Below are 22,567 nucleotides of genomic sequence, written 5' to 3'. Positions count from 1 at the left end.
AAATCTAGAATTTTGTTATGCAGTTTATTCTTCGTCTTAAGCCTCATCTTACCATATTAATAAAAAGTGTGCCGTACTTGGCCCTTCCCCTCTTCAACCGTTATCAATACGGAGTGGTAGCTCTTGTAATCTCTCATTTACTTGATACAGCTGTCGTGGCTGTGACGGTTCCACCTGAAGACGGAAGCTTGTGTTGCCTCCGAAACGTCGTGATTTTTATTTTATTTACTTTTATTAATTTAAAATTTTTACCTACGTGACTTTACCGAAAAAACCTAAGAATATGAAAACGAGAACGAACTTGTCAAGAGCAATCTCCGCTTTCAGTGAGCGATGCTCGCACCGTTACTGCTTCTCGGTCGCGCGATGAAGCCGTCAATTGATTCGCCTTCCTCCTCCTGCTGCTCGCAGCATCCAAACACGAATCTTTCACAAATCACATTTTTTTTGCAGGCCTGAAGTACGCTTCCTAGGCATCCTCCATGGCTATCGCGCCTTCCTTATTGCTCCTCCTGTGACGTTTAGATTCTATCTGTACACGTGGTTGCACTCGCTGCCCATCACTCGCATCGGTGGCTGCTTGCACCTCTGAGGGATTCTCAATGTGGGGCTGCTGCTGCTATGGGGTAGTCTTCAAAATTGGCCCCGAAGGTTCCTCCCCCCAAAATTTCAGCTCCAATCGCCACTCATCTTCATGCCTTCAGGAGCTTGGATTACCATTGGCAGCCACCGTGATTGCTGAATAGTGCTTCTAACCGCAAGCCTTCGGGCTATCTCTGCAATCCCCTCGTGTGAGCTCACAGTTCTGCAGCCCGCTGTTTGCTCGTCTCAGATCTTCGTTGTGAATGGCTCACAGGGATATACCAAATAAATGAAACTGAAACTCAAAACTGAACATTATTTTGGGCCTGTCTACTTGTGAGACCGTGTTCGAGATTTCAAACAATAGCGACGTCAAAGTCGCGTCTGAGATCAGCAGCCGTGTTCGGAGATCACGACCGAATGCAGTAACAAAGACATCATGCTGTCATTGCAATCACCGCCGCATGTTACTTCACGAAGAGTTGTTAGAACCTCGCCGCCGTGGTGCCCCGAACATTCATTGCCCCATCTCCGTGGAAGGCGCCCTGACCTCTGTGAACCCCTCGTTCTCAGCTCCACTTTTCACACCTGTAAACCCCTTATTGCAGACCAGTTCAGACCTTATTGATCACCCCGTGCCATTATAAATCTCAACGTTCATCCTACAAAGTCCCATCACAGGGGAGAAACACAAACAGACAACGCATCTGTTTTGCCCGTCTTGAAACGGCTGTATGCCGTATGGACCTCAAAACGCAATTACCCCGTACAAGAATACGGGGTAAACCGTATGGGTTGACAGCTGTGAATTAAAGTTAAAAAAAGATTGTCTTTAATATGGATGCTAACTTCTAACGCTGGGCTGCCACTGTCTCGCAACATTCGCTCGCTCTCGCGGAGAAAAAAGCCACAGGCGATGAGGAAGGTTGCAACCACGTGCTGAGCTGGCTCCAATAATTGCCTAAGCTCTGCAGTCCTCTATACATTGAGGGTTTAACGACCAATTTAAACACATTCCTGCGGAGGGAGCTGGTAGGGACGTTGGGTTGCTCGGTCAATGGCCAGGGTCAACGGCGGCGTGGTGCATTCCGCAAATATGCCCGACTGTGAGGGCGGGCACAAGCCGGCGTGAGTAGGTGAAACGTTGAGTTTTATAAGGGCCTACGGGGTGACCAGCCCCTCCCCACCCAGCCCCACCCCTCCCACCCCCCACCCAGCCCTTCCCCACCCTCCTCTCCCCACCCAGCCCCACCCTCCCCTCCCCACCCAGCCCCTCCCTCCCCACCCAACCCCTCCCTGCACGACGGACACAATAATCCCCTGTGGGCTGGTGTAACCAGTATGAGCGTTTACATGTGGAGGCAAACTGGTGGACGCGTAGGCAACCTACGCATATGAATGGGGGCAACGCTGCCCCACACAGACGGGGCAAGGTGGAGTCCACTTTTTTTACTTGATTGTGCTGCCCTCTCCTGGCGGGCCACTGTATTGCAGTTGCCCAACCCCACGGGGAAGTTTTTGCCAAAGTTGTGTGTGGTCCATCAACCCTCGCCTCCACAGTGCTGGATTACAGGTCACGCGCGTAGTCGCCACCCTTGGGCTCAACTTGCGTTATGTTAATAGTTTTTTTACCCTTTTATCTGGCAACAAAACTGACACCTTTTTTTACAAGGAGTCATGTTTGCATTGACCACAATACCTGCGGTCGGAATGCTAACAAAAAACACGACTCTGATAATGTATGCACTGTCCTTGAAGTTGATTGGTCCACACCCGAGACAGCTTTTCTTAGTCTCACATGGTGTTGGACCAGATGACGCCAAAAGGCGCACAACTCAAAGACAACGCAGCATTAGAGTATGAGAGCTCGGGGTAAGCATTTACCGAAAAAACCAAAAAGTATAATTCTAGGTAGCCATGCACCTCTCAATGATTATTTTCCTACTACTTGAGCCTTTTGAGCAAGTTTTTTTGTCAATGTCCGTGTGGGTGTGGAGGGTGGGGAGGGGCTGGGTGGAGAGGGTGGGGCTAGGTGGGGAGGGGCTGGTCACCCCGTGGTGCCCTTATAAAACGCAACGTTTAACCTACTCACGACGGCTTGTGCCCGCTCTCACAGTCGGGCATATTTGCGGAATACACCACGCCGCCGTTGACCCTGGCCATTGACCGAGCAACCCAACGTTTCTACCAGCTCCCTCCGCAGGAATGTGTTAACTCAATCCCAGGTGAGGGAAACGCTGAGGAGATGCTTTGGACGAACCTCCAGCCCCAATGTCCAGAAGAATAACACAACGTCGCTTGACCGTCAGCCATTTATTAAATATCTCTCCCAATACAAAGTATTGAGGACAGCTCCCAATACAAAGAATCACTCAAGCGTTGACCTGCATGTGCAGTGTTCAAGTATGAAGCCATAACCCTAACTACATGATTACGAACAGATAAAGGCATTCATAAAAACAACTGGCATTTAAAAAAAAAACGATTAAAATGCCTGAAAAATAATTTGAAGAACACGGCTTCTTTGAAACTAATCGATACACCAATGTTCCAGCTTAGTCCATGAATTGAATCGAGAACTTTAAATTTTTCACTACGACTATGAATACAATTCCACGGCTCATCAGGTTGTGAAGGCATCGGTGTCGACAAGCGGTTGGTATTGGATCCTCCTTCCGGAGCGGAGCTGGTAGATTTTCACGGCGGCCACGCAGACGGCGCTGACGGCCAGGGTGGCAGCCAGGGCGTACACCATGCCCGTCCAGCCAGGCAGCCCAGCGCTACCATGCTCCTCCAGGGAGGCTGTGGTGGGGGTGGGGGTGGGAGTATGCAATGCAAAGTGAATTTATGAAACGTGCAAAAAAATGTGATCGCATCCTGAGATGCTGTGGAAAAAAACGGTGCGCTTAAACCATCGAGTGGGAGAGATTCAGTCGGTGGTGGGCCGACGACCTAATGATGTTCATGTGTCTCGACCTGAACAGGCACAAGGAGTCGATAGCACTGATGGCAGGGGTCAAGGGAGATTCAGACCATGGTGGCAGCACAGGAGAATCGGTGACCTCCCACGTAGGGAACGTTGATTGGAGGCTTCAGCAGCCGTGAGAATGGTAGGAATATCAGCAACAGCGGGAGGGCAGTGACAGCAGAATAGCGGTACGAATAGTCGCAAATCTATAGCAGAAGCAGCAATAGGAAACGGATGCATCGGAAGCGGAATTGGACCCACCAGCTGTAGCAAAGCAAGCACAAGGCAGACAAGCCAGTACATTGACGGCCTCATAAGTACAACAATACAAAGTCTCTTTATTTCACGATATATATGAAAAAAACCCTGGTTTTAATGTCATTACTGACAACCGCTTCTCTCGGGGCCTAGATGAGCTCACCTGGAAGCCTTCTCTGTTCCCACACGGGTAACAAAAGCCTTTCGTTTTTAAACATTGCACGTGTCCTAGTTGATGGCAAGATCAGCGGAGGTAAATGGGGGAGGCAAATGGCAGACTTTTTCTCCCGTTTGATTTACCACATCATTTTGTACAGCATTGTCCTAGTAGAGTTCACAGTATTGGGGGCGATGATTGCCACGTGTTTAACCCATCGGGCAATTTTTAGGTGATAAAAAAATAATGGCAAATGTATTTATTTGGCCTCTTACGCCGCCACACTATGGCCTATTCTTTCGAATAACATCCAGACTCTTTGCTTCTTTCGGTAAAGTCATGTACGTTGAAAAAATAATAGATCACGTTTCGATCGCCACACAAGCAACCGTCTTCAGGTGATTGCTTGTGTTGCGATCGAAACGTCATGATTTATTATTTTTTCTACCTACGTGACTTTACCGAAAGAACCAAAGAATATGGATCCCTGCAGTCGCGAAAGCTTCAAATCAAAACATGACCTACACTTTAATACCCACTCTGAAAGCAGACGTTGTGCAGTTTTACAGTTAGTAAACCCGCAGTATTATACTTTTAGTTTTTTCGGTAAAGTCACGTAGGTAAAAAATGAAATAAAAATTAATTAAAAAAATATTATATTTTTATTAATTTTAATTTCACTTTTTTACCTACGTAGGTAGGTAAAAAAGTGAAATTTAAATTTAAATTAATAAAAATAAAATATTTTTTTATTAATTTTAATTTCATTTTTTACCTATAATTTGAATTTCATTTTTTACCTACGTGACTTTACCGAAAAACACTGACAGTATGAATCCTTGCAGTCACGAAAGCTTCAAACCCGCAGTATTAACCAGGGCGGCCACGGGGCTCGAATCGCGAATCACCGCAACAATTGGCAAACACATCGCATCCTGCTCGGAGGACAGCCAGGGTCCACCAGACACGCCTCGTGGGGCCGGTGGAGCTTGCGGCGACAGCGAGACGAGGGCTCTGACCTTCGCGAGTCTTGCGGAGTCTGATGGGTCCCTGCGACAGGTCGACGGAGTGGTCGGCGTGACGTGCGTCCCCGCGCGCCTCCCCCAGGCCACGCGCCGCCCGCGATCCCCGCACGCAGCCTCGACGGCACCGCGAGCCCCAGTCGGAGGTGTTGCACACGCGCACCGCGCACTCCAGGTACACCTGCCAGGGACATCGTCATCGTCGTCGTCGTCGTTATCACTCGAAGTACAGCTGCCAGGGACCACATCATCGTCTTCACCATCATCATCATTGTTTTCATCGTCATCATCATCTTCACCACCATCATGATTGTTTTCATCGTCATCATCATCATCATCTTCACCATCATCATCGTCGTCTGCACCACCATCATCATCATCTTCACCATCATCATCATCATCGTCTTCACCATCATCATCGTCATCATCAATCCAGGCACAGCTGCCAGGGACCACCTAATCATGTCCACCGGTTTTAAGAGTGTCTTGTCTGACCTATGACCAGTATCTTCTTGGTTCTTTCGGTAAAGTCACGTAGAAGGGAAATAATAAAACAAAACATAATAAAATACAATTCTCACGACGTTTCGGCCACAACGCAAGCAGCCGTCCTCAGGTGAAGAACAGGTCTGTCGGAAAGACAGCGTCATTCAGATGCTGTCTTTCTGACAGACCTGTTCTTCACCTGAGGACGGCTGCTTGTGTTGTGGCCGAAACGTCGTGAGAATTGTATTTTATTATGTTTTATTTTTATTATTTTATTATTTCCCTTCTACGTGACTTCACCAAAAGAACCAAGAAGATGAATCCCTGCAGTCACGAAAGCTTTAAATCGAAATCTATGACCAGTATTTTAACTGAAACCCATGTTCTATGTACCCTCACAAATCTCTGTGGTTTCTACTCGAGTGCATAAGTCGTGAATGCCCACTGGTTCATTTATCAATAGACAGATCCGATGAGACTGGGGATTGTTTAAACCACTTGGTTTCAATATCTGAAATATCTTGCATTGCTTTGACAGTGACTAACAGTGCTACACGTCATGATGTCTGCTGGTGTTGTCACAAGGAGCCTTCAGAGACAACGTTGTCTGTCGTTTCATTATATCCGGATTATCGCGAGGTCAGTGGCAACTATTTACCTGCGCCACATCGCAGTGAAGGGAGTAGAATCCATGATATAATTAATTTAAAATGAAAAGGGAACGATAAGGGCGGGAGAGATGATCGTTAATGGGAAACTAGAGGAAAAGGATGGGAAATTAATGGAGAAACGAGAGAAAATCTATCGGGAGAGATGAGGATAGGGAGGGAGTGACTACTTAAGGGGTTCGACGATGATGCATGAAACGGCGTCTGTTTCCACAGGAGGTGGCAGAGAGAGTGGAGGGGGGGGGGGGTGCTATAGTGGTATGTGACCACACAGAAGTCACGTGATTTGGTGGGGGGTGAGAATTGATTTTCGGATTAATTTAAAACGGAGGTTGGCATTGACTTGAAACTCGGCTTGTCCAGAGAGTTTTCATTCGAATTTGGCTTCGGCGGATTGCCGCAAGACATATCAACGTCGGGAGAAACAAACGTAGCGGGATTCCGATGCGATCATATCGCATCTAATTCTACCCCGTTAACTGATACCCGTCGCCAATCCCCGCGTCGCACCTGCGCTCCGACGAAGAACTCCACGCTGTCGAAGCTGAAACGCCGCCGGTCGTTGACGCCGCTGTTGTGCTCGTTGTAGGAGGGGTCAACGCGGCACCTACATTGTCCGACCACACGCACGCGGCGGGTTGACCTCGCAATAGCCCTCGACGCAGGTAGCAAAAAAGAACGAACTCACGTGCCAATAGTACTGCCATGAAAGGAAAGAAATAAATGTCACGTGTAAAATAATGAGTCTGATAGAGATATCTCTCTGCTTCGTAGCAGACTTCTCATCGCTTACAAACAACACCCAAAATAATTGCTGCTGTGTTGCCCGTGGTGCACAAATAACAAGATGATGACATTTGTCGATTTACACCGCTCTAAAAAGAATACACACACATATTGCAACACGTGACCGTCTGGCCAATCGCCGTGCTCCCCTGAATCGCATCGGTGAGTGATGGAAGAGCGGCGTCTGTTTTCACAGTGGGCGCGAGGGGCAGAGGGGGCGGGGTTCAGAGTTGGGGGGCGTGATTACACGGACGTCACGTGACTTACGGGAGAACGGCCACCTCCCAGAACTTTACCCCGTTCATGTTTTTGTTGTCCCTTTTGAGAGCGGTGTATTTGACGAAAGCCGTCGAGGTTTTGTGTTATTTTTGTAGCACTGGCAACTTTTTGTTTTTATTTGTTTTATCAGCTAAGGCTCGCTGAGCTACGTAGCTCTTTTTCAGAAGCGACCTCACTACGAACGATAGCTCAACGAAGTGATTTAAAACGCGGGAATTTATAGCAGCCAAATACTCTCAATTTAGCAGCAGCAGCACAATTATTCTGAGTATTGTTAAGTCACGGGAATACCCCCGCCCATGCTACAGAGGCTAACTGCTGGATGAACAGAAAACAATTCCACGAACTTATTGCAGAATTGCACCGTCAGCTTGACAATTAAGTGGTATTTTATATTTTAAAAACTTGCGGGGAAGGATTGGACCATTGCGATTCTAAATCGCAATCGCTCGCATTGCCCGCAATTCAGCATTCGCTCAACGCGACCAGATCAAGAGAGCCATCTGCACGCACCCGTTCTGGAGCAGGAAAAAGGAGGCGCTGTCCGGCGCTCCCGGGTAGGGCGAGACTTTGCACGTCTCCAGGAAGAGCTGAAGGTCCCGGGCCACCGACGTCAGCGCCACCTGCCAGAGAGACGCGTCGCGTTTCTTCGTCATCGGCGGCGGAAATCGCGACGACGACGACGACTTCCCTTTCTTACCCCCAGTGTTTCGGCACTTTGGCTGATAAGACTTCATGAGTGCGAAGGCCGCCACGCATTTGAAACCATTGGGGAGTTTGACAGCACGATGGGGGGGGTGTTTTCACATGTTGTATATCTGGGAGCAGCACATCAGGGGCCGCACTGAAGGCTATCTCGGGGCACAGCGGTGGCCCACGGGCCTGGCGATGAAGAACACTTCTCTAATTCTAGATTTGAAGCTTTCGTGACTGCAAGGATTCATATTCTTAGGTTTTTTCGGTAAAGTCACGTAGGTAAAAAAGTAAAAGTAATAAAAGTAAAATTAAAAATAAAATTAAAATCACGACGTTTCGGAGGCAACACAAGCTTCCGTCTTCAGGTGGAACCGTCACTTGATACAGCTATCGTGCTGTGACGGTTCAACCTGAAGACGGAAGCTTGTGTTGCCTCCGAAACGTCGTGATTTTTATTTTTATTAATTTTATTTTTTTACCTACGTGACTTTACCGAAAAAACCTAGGAATATGAACACTTCTCTACCCACTGCTGCCACCTCCTCCCCCGGTCACCCCGCTCGTTCTCAACCTCGGCCCTTCTCACCTCGGCGTAGAGAGGCTCTCCCAGCTCGATGTCGTATGGGTAGGAGTAGATGGGCTGGTTGAAGAATTGGTTCGTATAGAAGCGCACCCGGAGATCGAAGAGCCCCATGCTGACTTCGTCCTGTACCCTGTAGCAAGGATGGAAGGCAGTGAGTGGCTGTACTGGGTAGGGGACCACGCGAATAAACCCACCACCTCCTGTATACCAGGCGAGTTAGTTCATATCTTGCTTCATTTTCGGTAGAGGAAGCTCGCTTTCGTGAAGATTCAGTCACGTGTATAGGTTGTTACTGAGGGGGAATACGCTGTGCATTGTGGGTGTAATGGGCGAATGTTGTTATAGAGGTTGTCTCCAGGGCAGCAGAGATTTCACTTCGCCCATACAGTTGCTTTTGCGAGTGACGTTTGTAATATCACGGAGTTGCGTATTTTTGTGAGCTGTGAGTTCAAGGTTCTGTTCATAGTTGCGTTTCAGAGTTCATTGCCTTTGCTTGCAATGTGTTAGATGTCAGTTTAGTATGATAATGAACTTATTAATTGGACAACTTAGGTCTGTTACTGTGGTTATTTTAATTTGCGTTTATGGAACATGTCAACTATTTTATGCAAACACTAACCGGAATCCACCATAACCATAAAATAATGAATAAGAGGTTAGGTGGTCTGAGTCTGTCCGACACTGATGTTTTCGGAGCATTTGTCCCTAAGCAAACACAATTTACTTGCTACCGCTGCCGCGTGAGCAGTCGTGCACAAACACAAACAACAAAGAAAATTCAACACGTGCTATGAAGGAGGGCCATTGCCTGAAACGTCACCAAGGTCAAGTAGACAAATCATTTTGAATCGCAGGCCTATTTGATTTGACGTCCTGTGCCCGCGTTAAAATATCCACTTTGCAATATACAGTAAACCCTTGTTAATTCAAAACATATGGGGCTCTGACCTTGCCGAATTATCCAATATTCCGAATTATGTACCATGGTACTTCCCAGTGCCTCCTGCCGAAATAGAAAATAAATAAATCCAAACTTGTTTTTCAAACTCTTCACACACCGTACTCATTGACACACACCCTGCATCATTTCTATCCAAAACTTTGGATTTGCCTCGCAGACTGTAGGATTTGTACTTCGGTCCCTTTCCGTTACCTCTTCACGTCGGTATGGACGACGTTTCTGAGAGGGTTGGCTTGAACAGGGCGTACAAACAAGGTAAGGTCAAAAGCGACGGGTCTGCACTGACGCTCGCCACGCACGCCGCCACTGGACCGCCGAGTTGTGGTTTCGGTCGTGGCACGCGACATTGGGCTATTCGGCACGGCAATTCGGCTCGTGGCGTATTATTAATACTGAATGTATGCTGAAAGCGCAGCCGTGCCGCCGCAGTATCCCCAATTACGAATGATTAAATAACGAGGTTTTACTGAATATGAATGATTACACGCGCATGTAAAGTGTCCGAAGTGTATATCTATGGGACCCTTTTTTGCGTGTATCAAGATGATGAAAGAATTAAAAGGCTTTGCCCTTCCCGGCAAAGAATATACAGTTGTCAAGATGTTCAAACACCAAATAGAACACCTATTAACAAGGCATCAATTCTGAATCAATTTCGTTCACGCAACAATGGCAAAGCGTGCATTTTCCGAGATCCGGGCGACTGCCCTTGAACCCGGGGGGACTGACCAGCCTCAGCAGCCCTACCTGGGGGTGAAGCTCACCATTGCCCGGCCACTCGAGCCCATGTAGCAGAACATGGGCACCCGGAGCCGCTTGGCGCCGTTTGGAGACACGTAGCCGTAGGCCGTGTTCATGTATATGATGGTGTCGCCGCTGGTCTGCGGGGCAAATCAAAAGGGGACACATCTAAATGATACACAGAAGGTAATAGGTAAGGGTGCAGCCCTGCAATTTCATGCTCACGCTACTGCTGGCGGAACAACCTCTTTCAGAGGGAGCTCTAGACAGCGCTCGTAGAGGGTATTTAGTCGTAGAGGGCATCTTAGCCATAGAGGGCATCTTAGCCATAGAGGACATCTTAGCCATAGAGGACATCTTAGCCATAGAGGGCATCTTAGCCATAGAGGGCATCTTAGCCATAGAGGACATCTTAGTCATAGAGGGCATCTTAGCCATAGAGGGGATCTTAGCCATAGAGGGCATCTTAGCCATAGAGGGGATCTTAGCCATAGAGGGCATCTTAGCCATAGAGGGCATCTTAGCCATAGAGGGCATCTTAACCATAGAGGGCATCTTAACCATAGAGGGCATCTTAGCCATAGAGGGCATCTTAACCATAGAGGGCATCTTAGCCATAGAGGACATCTTAACCATAGAGGGCATCTTAACCATAGAGGGCATCTTAGCCATAGAGGGCATCTTAGCCATAGAGGGCATCTTAGCCATAGAGGACATCTTAACCATAGAGGGCATCTTAACCATAGAGGGCATCTTAGCCATAGAGGGCATCTTAACCATAGAGGGCATCTTAACCATAGAGGGCATCTTAACCATAGAGGGCATCTTAACCATAGAGGGCATCTTAACCATAGAGGGCATCTTAACCATAGAGGGCATCTTAGCCATAGAGGGCATCTTAGCCATAGAGGGCATCTTAACCATAGAGGGCATCTTAACCATAGAGGGCATCTTAACCATAGAGGGCATCTTAACCATAGAGGGCATCTTAACCATAGAGGGCATCTTAGCCATAGAGGGCATCTTAACCATAGAGGGCATCTTAACCATAGAGGGCATCTTAGTCATAGAGGACATCTTAGCCATAGAGGGCATCTTAGCCGTAGAGGACATCTTAGCCATAGAGGGCATCTTAACCATAGAGGGCATCTTAGCCATAGAGGGCATCTTAGTCATAGAGGGCATCTTAACCATAGAGGGCATCTTAGCCATAGAGGACATCTTAGCCATAGAGGGCATCTTAGTCATAGAGGGCATCTTAGCCATAGAGGACATCTTAGCCATAGAGGGCATCTTAGTCATAGAGGGCATCTTAGTCATAGAGGGCATCTTAACCATAGAGGGCATCTTAACCATAGAGGGCATCTTAGCCATAGAGGGCATCTTAGTCATAGAGGGCATCTTAACCATAGAGGGCATCTTAGCCGTAGAGGGCATCTTAGCCATAGAGGGGATCTTAGCCATAGAGGGCATCTTAGCCATAGAGGGGATCTTAGCCATAGAGGGCATCTTAACCATAGAGGGCATCTTAACCATAGAGGGCATCTTAGCCATAGAGGGCATCTTAGCCATAGAGGGCATCTTAGCCATAGAGGACATCTTAGCCATAGAGGGCATCTTAGCCATAGAGGGCATCTTAGCCGTAGAGGGCATCTTAGCCATAGAGGGCATCTTAGCCGTAGAGGGCATCTTAGCCATAGAGGGCATCTTAGCCATAGAGGACATCTTAGCCATAGAGGGCATCTTAGCCGTAGAGGGCATCTTAGCCATAGAGGGCATCTTAGCCATAGAGGGCATCTTAGCCATAGAGGGCATCTTAGCCATAGAGGGCATCTTAGCCATAGAGGGCATCTTAGCCATAGAGGGCATCTTAGCCGTAGAGGGCATCTTAGCCATAGAGGGCATCTTAGCCATAGAGGGCATCTTAGCCATAGAGGGCATCTTAGCCGTAGAGGGCATCTTAGCCATAGAGGGCATCTTAACCATAGAGGGCATCTTAGCCATAGAGGGCATCTTAGCCATAGAGGGCATCTTAGCCATAGAGGACATCTTAGCCATAGAGGGCATCTTAGCCATAGAGGGCATCTTAGCCATAGAGGACATCTTAGCCATAGAGGGCATCTTAACCATAGAGGGCATCTTAGCCATAGAGGGCATCTTAGCCATAGAGGGCATCTTAGCCATAGAGGGCATCTTAGCCATAGAGGGCATCTTAGCCATAGAGGGCATCTTAGCCATAGAGGACATCTTAGCCGTAGAGGGCATCTTAGCCATAGAGGGCATCTTAGCCGTAGAGGGCATCTTAGCCATAGAGGGCATCTTAACCATAGAGGGCATCTTAGCCATAGAGGGCATCTTAGCCATAGAGGGCATCTTAGCCATAGAGGACATCTTAGCCATAGAGGACATCTTAGCCATAGAGGGCATCTTAGCCATAGAGGGCATCTTAGCCGTAGAGGGCATCTTAGCCATAGAGGGCATCTTAGCCATAGAGGGCATCTTAGCCATAGAGGGCATCTTAGCCATAGAGGGCATCTTAGCCATAGAGGGCATCTTAGCCATAGAGGGCATCTTAGCCGTAGAGGGCATCTTAGCCGTAGAGGGGAACTTAGCCTTAGAGGGCATCTTAACCATAGAGGGCATCTTAGCCATAGAGGGCATCTTAGCCGTAGAGGGCATCTTAGCCATAGAGGGGATCTTAGCCATAGAGGGCATCTTCCACGCTGGCCAGACCGTCTGGAACGAGGTGGCAGTACCTCCTGACACTTTACCCCACCACACGCGACCCTACCTATGGTGATCCCATTGAACTGCCAGGTGGACAGAGGCGGGTGGGGTATTAATGAACTTGAGCCGTTGTACTAACTGCCACACCGGGAGATGGAATTAAGTGTGCTGCTAACCATTATACGATGGCAGAATCCTCTTTGTGTGCGCAGGTAGCAAAGTCCTTCAAGCGGTGTGAGAGGGAGGTCAAGAGGGTTAATGCTTCCCCAGGGCGGTCATTTTATGGGCTGTGAAAACCACTTTGGATAAGAAGAGAGTTAAGTCTGAGTGTAAGAACAATGACGTTTGAGGCGGGAATTGCTACAAGTATTACCGTGTGGATCGGATAGCTGGATGCTCGAAAGGAAGTTGCTGGCATATTAGCAGAAGTGTCTGAGACGGCTGCTGGGAATTTTGTGTCGCATTGCTGAAGTTCTGAAGAGACCATGGCAGGCAGGTGTTGTAAATATGATTGGGCTTTGCTGGGTGAGAAGTGTGGAGAATGTGGTGGGGAGGGGGTCATGATTGTCGAGACAGGAATTGGAGTGGGCTCCTGGAGTCCGTTGACCAAGGTCGAAGAGCGAAGAGTAAATAGTGGGAGAATGTTCGGGCAAATCTTCGAACGTGTGCAACAACAGTTATAGGATCAGGCAGAGGGTTCAAGCCATTTGCGAGGTGCGGTGTCAACAACGGCTTTGGCCACAATGACACGTCTTCATCTTGAATTTCGACTTTGAGTGGTTCTAAAGGGCCCTCCTGGCACGGCAGGTTTGGCTTGACACGAGATGTTTGGGCATCTCAGCAGCCATCAGATCCACCTCCACTTTTAAGAGACGGTTGAAGGCTACTCATCTGTTGCGTAAGGCATCTCCTCCATGCCGTATCACAGGCAGGGGAGAGGAAAACCAGCGTTGCTCCCATATGTTTGCTTCCACCATTGGAACCTCATTTGCCAGAAGAAAAAATATGATAATTGTTTCTTTTTTTAACTCTGATAATGTATGCACTGTTCAATCAACTTCAAGGACAGTGCATACATTATCAGAGTTATGTTTTTTGTTTGCATTATGACTGCAGGTATTGTGATCTATGCAAACATGTCTCCTTGTAAAAAAGGTGTCAGTTTTGGTGCCAGATAAAAGGGTAAAAAACAATTATCATGTTTGCTTCCGTTATAAACTGGCCTCGGTGTGACTCGTCAGCACAAGCGACTGATCGCAGCAATTATGGCCAGGTCCAAAGTCGGCCTTCTTTCTTTGGCAAATTTGACCTCGATAATGGGGGCGAGTCGAGCCAGTTAGGGCCCTCTTAACGAGCTCCACTTTTACTCGGGGAATTGCTTACTCGGGAAAAGCGAACTTGAAGGTTGTGACATTTTCCCGCGTGAAATGCGACCCTTTTGTTGAGCAAGGTGACATATCCCTCGCATGGCCTGAGCTTTCGCTCGGGAGGAGTATTTGAACCCCGAGCTCACCTCCGTCCTGGAGCCACAGCCGTTGAGCGGCACGTAGAGCCGCGCGTATTGCCCGTACACCGTGGCGTGGCACGACGGGTCCTGAAGGCGGATGTCGTACACGGACAGCCCGCGCGATGAGATCTCGCTCAGGGGGATCAGCAGCTCCATGTCATGCGAGTTGCAGTGGAATATCCTTGACGTGCTATTGCCTGCAGACACACGCGCAACATTTACTCCTTTAGACCTCACTGCTACTGGTGGGGGTAAAGTGTGGGTATTCCAAGACATCTAGGCGGCACGGAAAAGTGGGTCAAATACTCTCTGAGGGGGGGGGGGGGGCTCGATAGAGCTCGCTAAAGTGGAGGCCCCTCCGCCAGCATTGGCGTGAGCAGGAAGTTGCACTACCTTCTGATGACCACCGCGCAAGCCCTACGGTGAGCCATGTCCGTGTATTGGTCGCCCATTCAAGCACCATCCAGGCTAAATTCTGCTTAGTTTTCGCCAATCAGCTCTCTGCCCCTGTTCAAGTTATTTGTTTCTCAGGTACAACACACCGGTGTGTTGGAGAGCAAATGTAAATGTTGTGGATTTGCTCTCCAACACACCGGTGTGCTGTACTAGTGTAATGACGGTAGAGTCAACCTCCGGTGTGAGTAGACGAGTGGCCACGGGGGTTAATGACAGGCGAGTCAGCCTACAGTGCGAATGAACTAGTGGCCACGGGAGGTAATGACAGGGGAGTCAGCCTACAGTGCGAATGGACTAGTGGCCACGGGAGGTAATGACAGGGGAGTCAGCCTACGTGCGAATGGACTAGTGGCCACGGGAGGTAATGACAGGGGAGTCAGCCTGCAGTGCGAATGGACTAGTGGCCACGGGAGGTAATGACAGGGGAGTCAGCCTGCAGTGCGAAAGGTCTTGTGGCCACGGGAGGTAATGACAGGGGAGTCAGCCTGCAGCACGAATGGACTAGTGGCTACGGGAGGTAATGACAGGGGAGTCAGCCTGCAGCACGAATGGACTAGTGGCTACAGGAATGATAGAGAATAGGAGCGTGGCCAGGTGACGGAAGCGGACGGTGGAGTCTGCTGGTAGAGCGAGCGGTCGAGAACCAGCGAGAAGGTTCGGAAATGGGGGCGTGGCCTAGGACCGTATAAAAGGGAGATGCACGGGAGACTCGGGGCTGTTGCAGTGGGGGTCTTCGCCTGTTCGAGCACGAGCACGCGGCTCTTTAATAAAGAAGCCATCTCAAGACAAGTGCGTCGAAGTCGTCTTTACACTAGTAACGAATTGCCATGTTCTGTTTACGTGACAAACTTTACTAATTGGCTGTGTCGGGTGGTGGCGGTTTTAACGATACATTTGTAGTTACGCGATCTAACCCAAAAATAAGTAATATAAAAAAAACTTTTTTTAAAACACGCTTTAATGAAATGTACCCTACTAATAATAGAATAATTCCACGACTCCAGGAAGTGGCCCTGAAGCTTGCCATAACGTAAGGGAACGTGGCCAATTACAGCCAACGTCAGTTGAGCGTGGACAATTAGACCCAAGCCGAAACATAACATATAGAAAAGATTGGTTAAAAAGATGAAAAAACATTTTTATGATAGAATATAGTATTGTCATCAGTATGACATATGCATATCAAGTTTGCAGTCGATACCACATTGGGAAATGGGTTAAAATTGAGTTACAAGATTTGAGGATACAACAACGACAACAACAGACAGAGCGAGTTAATACAAAGCGTGTAAAAACCTAATTATGGGAATAACTGTCATTGAAAAGCTGAACTGTGTTTGAGAAGACTCTCGTGAGTAATGCAACAGGTCTTACTGGGAGCACTGGTGGGCGATGTGGTGTTGCCTGTGGAAGATAAGAAAAAGTGTTAGCAACCGACAAGGAGAAATGACAGAGGTAGTCATACTGTGCTCTCTGGATGAAACAAATGCGCTCCACCCATTTTGAAATTCGCAACATTTACACAGAGACCAGTGCGACACGGGTAGAAGTACAGCGGATATTATGGTGTCGGTTGCAGAACGTAATGTTGACATTGTGTTTTCGGACAAGTGGTACCAAACAAATATTTAGCATAACTATTTTCTGTGTGTCCGCATCATTAGGGGCCGTCCATAACGCGATCTAACAAAAAAAAAAACCCTGTGTTATGGATGATATTGGTCGCGTAAGCCTACGTGTTCAACTTATCCATGTTTGTTCATTACGTGACAACTTTATTCATTGGCTGTGTCGGGTGGCAGAGGGTGTACGACACACATTTTACTTCTGCGATCTTCCCAAACATCAATTATACATCGTAATATTGGTCACGAATTGAGCCATGAGCCTGTGAGCAGGTTCGACGTGAGGCAAGGGCATCCTGCTTCGACGTGATCAAATGTAAGAAGTGCAGCGTCGCAGTACATACCCGTGAACCTGGCCTCTCTGTCGTTACTGGTGTGCCCGAATGTCAGTGAAGGACGATGTTTTTTTATTTTCGTAAATAGGTAAAGGTGCAGCCCTACAATAATTGGGCACTCACCGCTGCAGGTGGAAAGGCCTTCACTAGCAGCTCTCCAAGAGCCCCTTTTAGAGGATATTTGACCAACTCCTCCATGCTGCACAAGAGGCCTGGCCATGCAATTAACTAAGTGGTATTACACATTTATACTGCTGGGTGAACAGACGCAGGAGGACTCAATAAACTTGGCCATTTCAACGGCCACAGCGGGAGACCGAATCAAAGTCCACTGTGCTGACCCTTACACCGTAGATGCATCCCCACATGTTAACCCCCCCTCATCCCCAAAACACATTCCTGCGGAGGGAACTGGTAGGAACGTTGGGTTGCTCGGTCAATGGCCAGGGTCAATGGCGGCGTGGTGTATTCCGCAAATATGGCCGACTGTGAGGGTGGGCACAAGCCGGCGTGAGTAGGTTAAACGTTGAGTTTTTATAAGGGCACCACGGGGTGACCAGCCCCTCCCCACCCAACTCCTCCCCACCCTCCCCTCCCCACCCTCCCCTCCACACCCAGCCCCACCCTCCCCACCCAGCCCGTCCCAACCCTCCCCTCCCCACCCAGCCCCTCCCTCCCCACCTAGCCCCTCCCTGCCCGACGGATGGACGGACGGACACAATAATCCCCTGTGGGCTGGTGGAACCAGGAGGTTCCTACCAGTAACAACTTTCAAAGTGACCCGTCGAATTAATTGAATCGAACGAACACTAACCTCGTGAGCAGATGACGGAGGCATCCTTATAGTGATTGCAGTCGTGACGACCCCACCCAGAGTGGCTGCACCGGGAGAGAGAAGACTCGTGGCCATAACAATTGACTTCGTCCAACCAGATCTGGCCGCTGCCGTTCCCAAAGAGAGCGCCGCCCGGAGCGGACAAGGCATAGCCGCAGCCCACTTGATTGCACACCACCTCGGCGTCCCGCAGGCCCCATCTGTCGTGGCACACGGTGCCCCACGAGCCCGCGTAGTACACCTCCACGCGGCCCTGGCACCGGCCTCCCCCGACCAGCCGGACCGGGACGTCTGTTCATCGCAGGCAAGGCGGTTGGTTAACGTAGATCAGGGGTGGGGAACCTTGTAGGACTGCCAAGGGCCATTTGGATATTTGTAGCATCATTCGCGAGCCATGCAAAATTATCAACGTACAAATTAGCCCGTTGTTATATTTGGTCAAACATTGAATTATCTCGCTCCTAATGTGATGGGCTGGAACCGCTTCTCTTTGGCGAGGCATGTGATGTTAGCCGGTATTGACGATGTTGCTACTCGCAACTGCTTTTCCAGGTTTGCTCCTAGATTTATTGACTTTCGAGTCCCGCCTGCGGTTGCCTTGGCAGGGCCAGACCCAATGATTTTGCGGGCCTCGTACGGCCGGACGTTCCCCACCCCTGAGTCGTAGAGGCTCGTGTCGCGAAGTCGCACAAGGCGGCAAGAGCGGTCTTCAGGTGGCCGGCTGCATCGGAGGTCAAAGCACTGAGCTGATGGCGCTTCGGACACGCAACTAAGATCCTGACAGCCTCGACCCTGGCAGGAACGGGCATGGCTATGTCCTATGAAAATTAATCCCACCAGAGGTGAGTAGTTGGGTTGTAACCCCAACCGTGCTTTGGCTGCCGTGTACACATGGACACATGAGAGATCACCCCTGAGATATTTGTGTTCAAATTCAGACAAGCCTGCTTGTGACGAAACTGGGTTCTCAAGTATACCGAGTTAATGGTTACAACCTGGTCACCACCAATTACTGGCAACAACACAGGGCTAAGGATATCAAAAATATTAAGCACTTAAATCGGTACATCCAGAGCCTGCGTAGAGACAACACAGCTTGGAAAGCGGCTCTGTTGGGGAGGGGCACGGGCAACCCTTAGCATGATTTGGATCGTTTTCAATAGATTCAGTCAAATAACAGCAACACACTTTCCAACCTGCACTCAAGACTATTTTGATTTGTTACGAAGATTATATTCTAAACTTGCTTTCAAATCGGATCTTTACCAGGGTTATGATGCCCCACGAAGTCACAGCCGAATAAAATAACAGTACTAATGCGTTCAAGCTTTTAACCTTTCTTGGAAAGCAATATAGAGCCAATTGACCTGGGCGTTTCTGTGATCGAGACGACTTTTTTCATGTGGTGTAAGGTCTTACCAGGAATAGAAGGCGATGCTGATGGCAGAGACGGCATGTGAAAGACAAACACGCGCCAGTAATTATCGACGTAACATTGTATCACAGTTTTCTGCAAGCCGGCATTTACACTGAGAAAGAGTAAAAAATCAACCCGTAAAAACAAAGTTTTTCACTCTAAATCCTTTATATGCGTGGCGGCTAGAGTCCTCTCGTCCTCTGGCTTGAGATGGCTGCCACCTATGGGTCAGATGATTGTCTGCCAGCATTAAGCAATTGGTAATTAAATATTTAAATTTGTTTCCATAAACAGTGTAAAATGTAGAATTTTTTTTTATGAAAATGTATTGTCAAGCACAACGAGTCTGTGTGGAAAATGTCAGCTCGATTGGATCACGGGAAGTGGGTTAAAAAACGACTGAAAGATTTGCACGGTCGTAAGCAAGCAAGCACGCAAGCAAGTGAACTTAATATAAAGGATTTAAAAAGTAACACATGGATCAAGCGACATACACCAGGGTAGAGAGAGATTGCCATATTGACTCTTAAGATGGGTTTGACTGGACAGATCGACAGACAGTGCCAATGCATCTCGTCTTACACGCTTATCTAGAATGAGTGAAAAATCAAAGAAACAATGATAACTACGGGGGTTGCTGTTATCTCGACCGCTTGGGTGTGGCACGTGTCACAACCGCCATGTGCGAGATCTTACCGGGCGAAGGAGTAGAACCTGTTAGCCACAGAGAGACGCCGTTGGAAAGAGACAGACACAAGGCAGTGGTTACTCTCGTGTAAGATTTTCACTCTTTTCTGCAACTTTTTAAAAATAATATTGAGAGGTTTAAGCTTGCGATTACACTTATTGGTTTTCCACTGGCACATTCGAGCCAAGATAGTGCAGGGCCCTCATGGGATGGTTTTCCACTGGATATTTGCCATGCCAAGAGAGAACCATGACACACTGGCTTCATCACAAATCTGAAATCTGGCTCGGGGCTAATGACGCATGCATTGTGCGTGACATCGGTCAGTACACTGCGAGGAGCAGGCATCACCATGTCGTCTACATAAGCCCCCGCTCGTTCGTTGCATGTGACATCAGGGCTCAGATTCTGCAGTGGAAATAAGTATAACCCGTAAAACTAAGTTTTTCACTCTAAATCCTTTATATGCGTGGCGGCTAGAGTCCTCTCGTCCTCTGGCTTGAAATGGCTGCCACCTATGGGTCAGATGATTGTCTGCAGTATTAAACAACTGGTAATTAAATATTTAATTAGTTTTCCCTAAACAGTGTAAAATTTTGGATTTTTTTTTCACGAACATTAATTGTCTCGCACAACGAGTCTGTGTGCAAAATGTCAGCTCGATTGGATCACGGGAAGTGGGTTAAAAAACGACCGAAAGGTTTGCACGGTCGTAAGCAAGCAAGCAAGCACGCAAGCAAGCGAACTTAATATAAAGGATTTAAAAAGCAACCTCTGGTGCCTCTTATGCCCCCCAAGGTAGGCTCGGCATGACCCCTCCCACCGTGCAAATGAGTTACGAGTGACAAGAAGGGGAACACGTGAACCAAGAAACATTCACAAGTTAGAGACATTGTATTAGCTGTGAATAAAAGTAAGATACCTAGAAGGGATGATGGCGAGTTGTCGATTCTACGTACAGAGTGGCAGCCAATGAGGACAATGCACAAGAGGCTTTCGACCGTGGAGATGGAACTAAATTGCACCGCAGGAACATGAGATGCGTGCCGGCTTGAGGTATTCCCCAGCATCTGATAAATCACGGCTGATGATGATGATGATGATTCTACCGCATTGCAAGCCTGCTCGTGTGAGCGGCGCTTGCATTCACACCTCGGCGTGTGAAGCAAGGGCAGCAGACAATGCAGGGCAGACTCTGCCCTCTCACCGTAGTATTCGCAGCTGGTGCCCGTCCAGTACGAGTGGCAGTAGCACCGGTAGTAGGGGTAGTAGGGCAGGTTTGTGCAGCTGCCACCGTTCTGACACGGGTTTAAGTAGCACACCCCTGCAGAGAAACACAATCTCGTCGTGCTCTTTGGTTCTTTCGGTAAAGTCACGTAGAAAAAACAAAACTAGTTAAATAATGGAATACGACGTTTCGATTGCAACACAAGCAACCGTCATCAGGTATGAATGAATGAGAAATGCGGGAAGCGAGTGGGAAGCACGTGGGAAGCGAGTGACAGCACATCTTACCGTAGTGGCCAGTTGTGAGCTCTATAAAAAGAAAACAAGGAGTAAAATTAAGAATAGATTCCGTAACACTTCCCAACATGCATTTGTTCTCGCTTTATTTAACCAGGTGAGTGCCGTGGGGGGTTAGTCTGCCAGTAGCGAACAATGGTTGCCATGTGCAATACAAATCGATTAATACGCTGGCCATTATCGATTTTGGCAAATGTAGACTTTAACACACAATGATCTCCTCTTGCGAATGGAAATCCATGGATTCCGTAACGTTTTCCAATCTGGAATTTGCTCATGAAGTATTCAATGAGCTTATTGATTTAACAACCGAGTAAAAAAAAGAAAATCCCCTCTATCTCCAATCCCCCACCTCTAACGTACGTCCTGTACATACTCTCTAGGTGGCAGCGGAGATTGCGTGGATGCAGCAAGGATTATTCCATTATTTATCCGACCAAATGAATCTGGCCAGCTCGAGTCGACTCATGGGGGTTTTACTGAATCCTCTCAGCGCTGGGTTTTGTCTCCCCGAGTGTTTTTGAAACGCGAGATCGATTTGGCCACGTGTCTTTTGGGTGCATCAAGAATTGCAACCCGACTTCTACACAACTTTTCTTGATATTGAATCATCTGCACGACAGTTTTTTTGTTGCGCTGCCCCCATCATGAGACAGACGGACAGAGCTCGTTAAAATGACAGGAACAAAGCAACAGGAAAGCCTGGGAGCTGTTGCTGCCGAGAACGCGTGAGATCTTACCGGGCGTAGCAGTTGATTCTGGTGGCAGAGAGGGCATGTAAAAGAGAAACACGTGGAAGAGATTACCAATGCAGAATTGTACGGTACCCTTCTGCATGCTGCAATTATACTGAGACATGACGAGGAGCACATGGATCAAGGGATATACACGAGCTTAGAGACGTAATATTGACTCTTAATTAAAGTCAACGGGTTAGGACAGCCATATGTACAGTTAGAGCTAATGTATAACCTCTTACAAGCTCATCTACAACGCGTTTGATATTCCAAAAATAGCAATGTATAGTTGGGGTTATTGTGATTGAAATGGCTTGTGTGTGGCGTATCACCATCGTGCATGAGGTGTTATCAGGTGTAGGTGTGTAGTGACACCTGGAAGAAAGGTCAGGTAAGGCCATGACAGCCTAGTTGACCCGGGAGGACACGTGACCGGTTAGAATGAGGGAGGGGCCCCCAGAGGGGGGCTGCGGGGGGTCACGTGATGGGAACCGAGGTTCTTCGTGAAGGTTCTGGAAAGGGGGGGCCT

At 48.3% G+C, this 22,567-nt stretch overlaps 1 protein-coding gene across 1 annotated transcript; it reads right to left on the bottom strand.

Annotated features, from left to right (window-relative positions):
* Positions 1-2,880: 2,880 nt before the first annotated feature.
* On the bottom strand, positions 2,881-22,159 carry LOC133341848 (deleted in malignant brain tumors 1 protein-like). The gene is made up of 14 exons (XM_061550637.1): positions 22,042-22,159; positions 21,293-21,313; positions 20,985-21,101; positions 19,786-19,803; positions 19,092-19,109; positions 17,652-17,963; positions 16,252-16,281; positions 14,428-14,618; positions 10,194-10,327; positions 8,489-8,615; positions 7,720-7,829; positions 6,652-6,748; positions 4,985-5,168; positions 2,881-3,384 (listed from the first exon to the last, which is right to left on the bottom strand). The coding sequence occupies exons 1-14, from the start codon at positions 22,157-22,159 to the stop codon at positions 3,206-3,208; spliced, it is 1,656 nt and encodes a 551-aa protein (XP_061406621.1). The 3' UTR covers positions 2,881-3,205.
* Positions 22,160-22,567: the final 408 nt, after the last annotated feature.

This window comes from Lethenteron reissneri, chromosome 2 (genome assembly GCF_015708825.2).
Source record: "Lethenteron reissneri isolate LAM-NWPU_2019-01 chromosome 2, ASM1570882v1, whole genome shotgun sequence".
NCBI lineage: Eukaryota > Metazoa > Chordata > Hyperoartia > Petromyzontiformes > Petromyzontidae > Lethenteron > Lethenteron reissneri.
Note: the sequence above shows the minus strand (reverse complement) of the source record. Positions and strands in the feature narration are given on the sequence as shown.

What these genes read in the sequence shown, in the direction of transcription:
- LOC133341848 (XM_061550637.1), bottom strand. Translation starts at nt 22,159, where the DNA reads ATGTCTCAGTATAATTGCAGCATGCAGAAGGGTACCGTACAATTCTGC. An exon ending in AGAATCAACTGCTACGCCCG is followed by an intron (nt 21,314 to 22,041) that starts GTAAGATCTCAC and finishes TTCTTTTTATAG; the next exon opens with AGCTCACAACTGGCCACTAC. An exon ending in ACTCCGCAAGACTCGCGAAG is followed by an intron (nt 3,385 to 4,984) that starts GTCAGAGCCCTC and finishes CCCCCACCACAG; the next exon opens with CCTCCCTGGAGGAGCATGGT.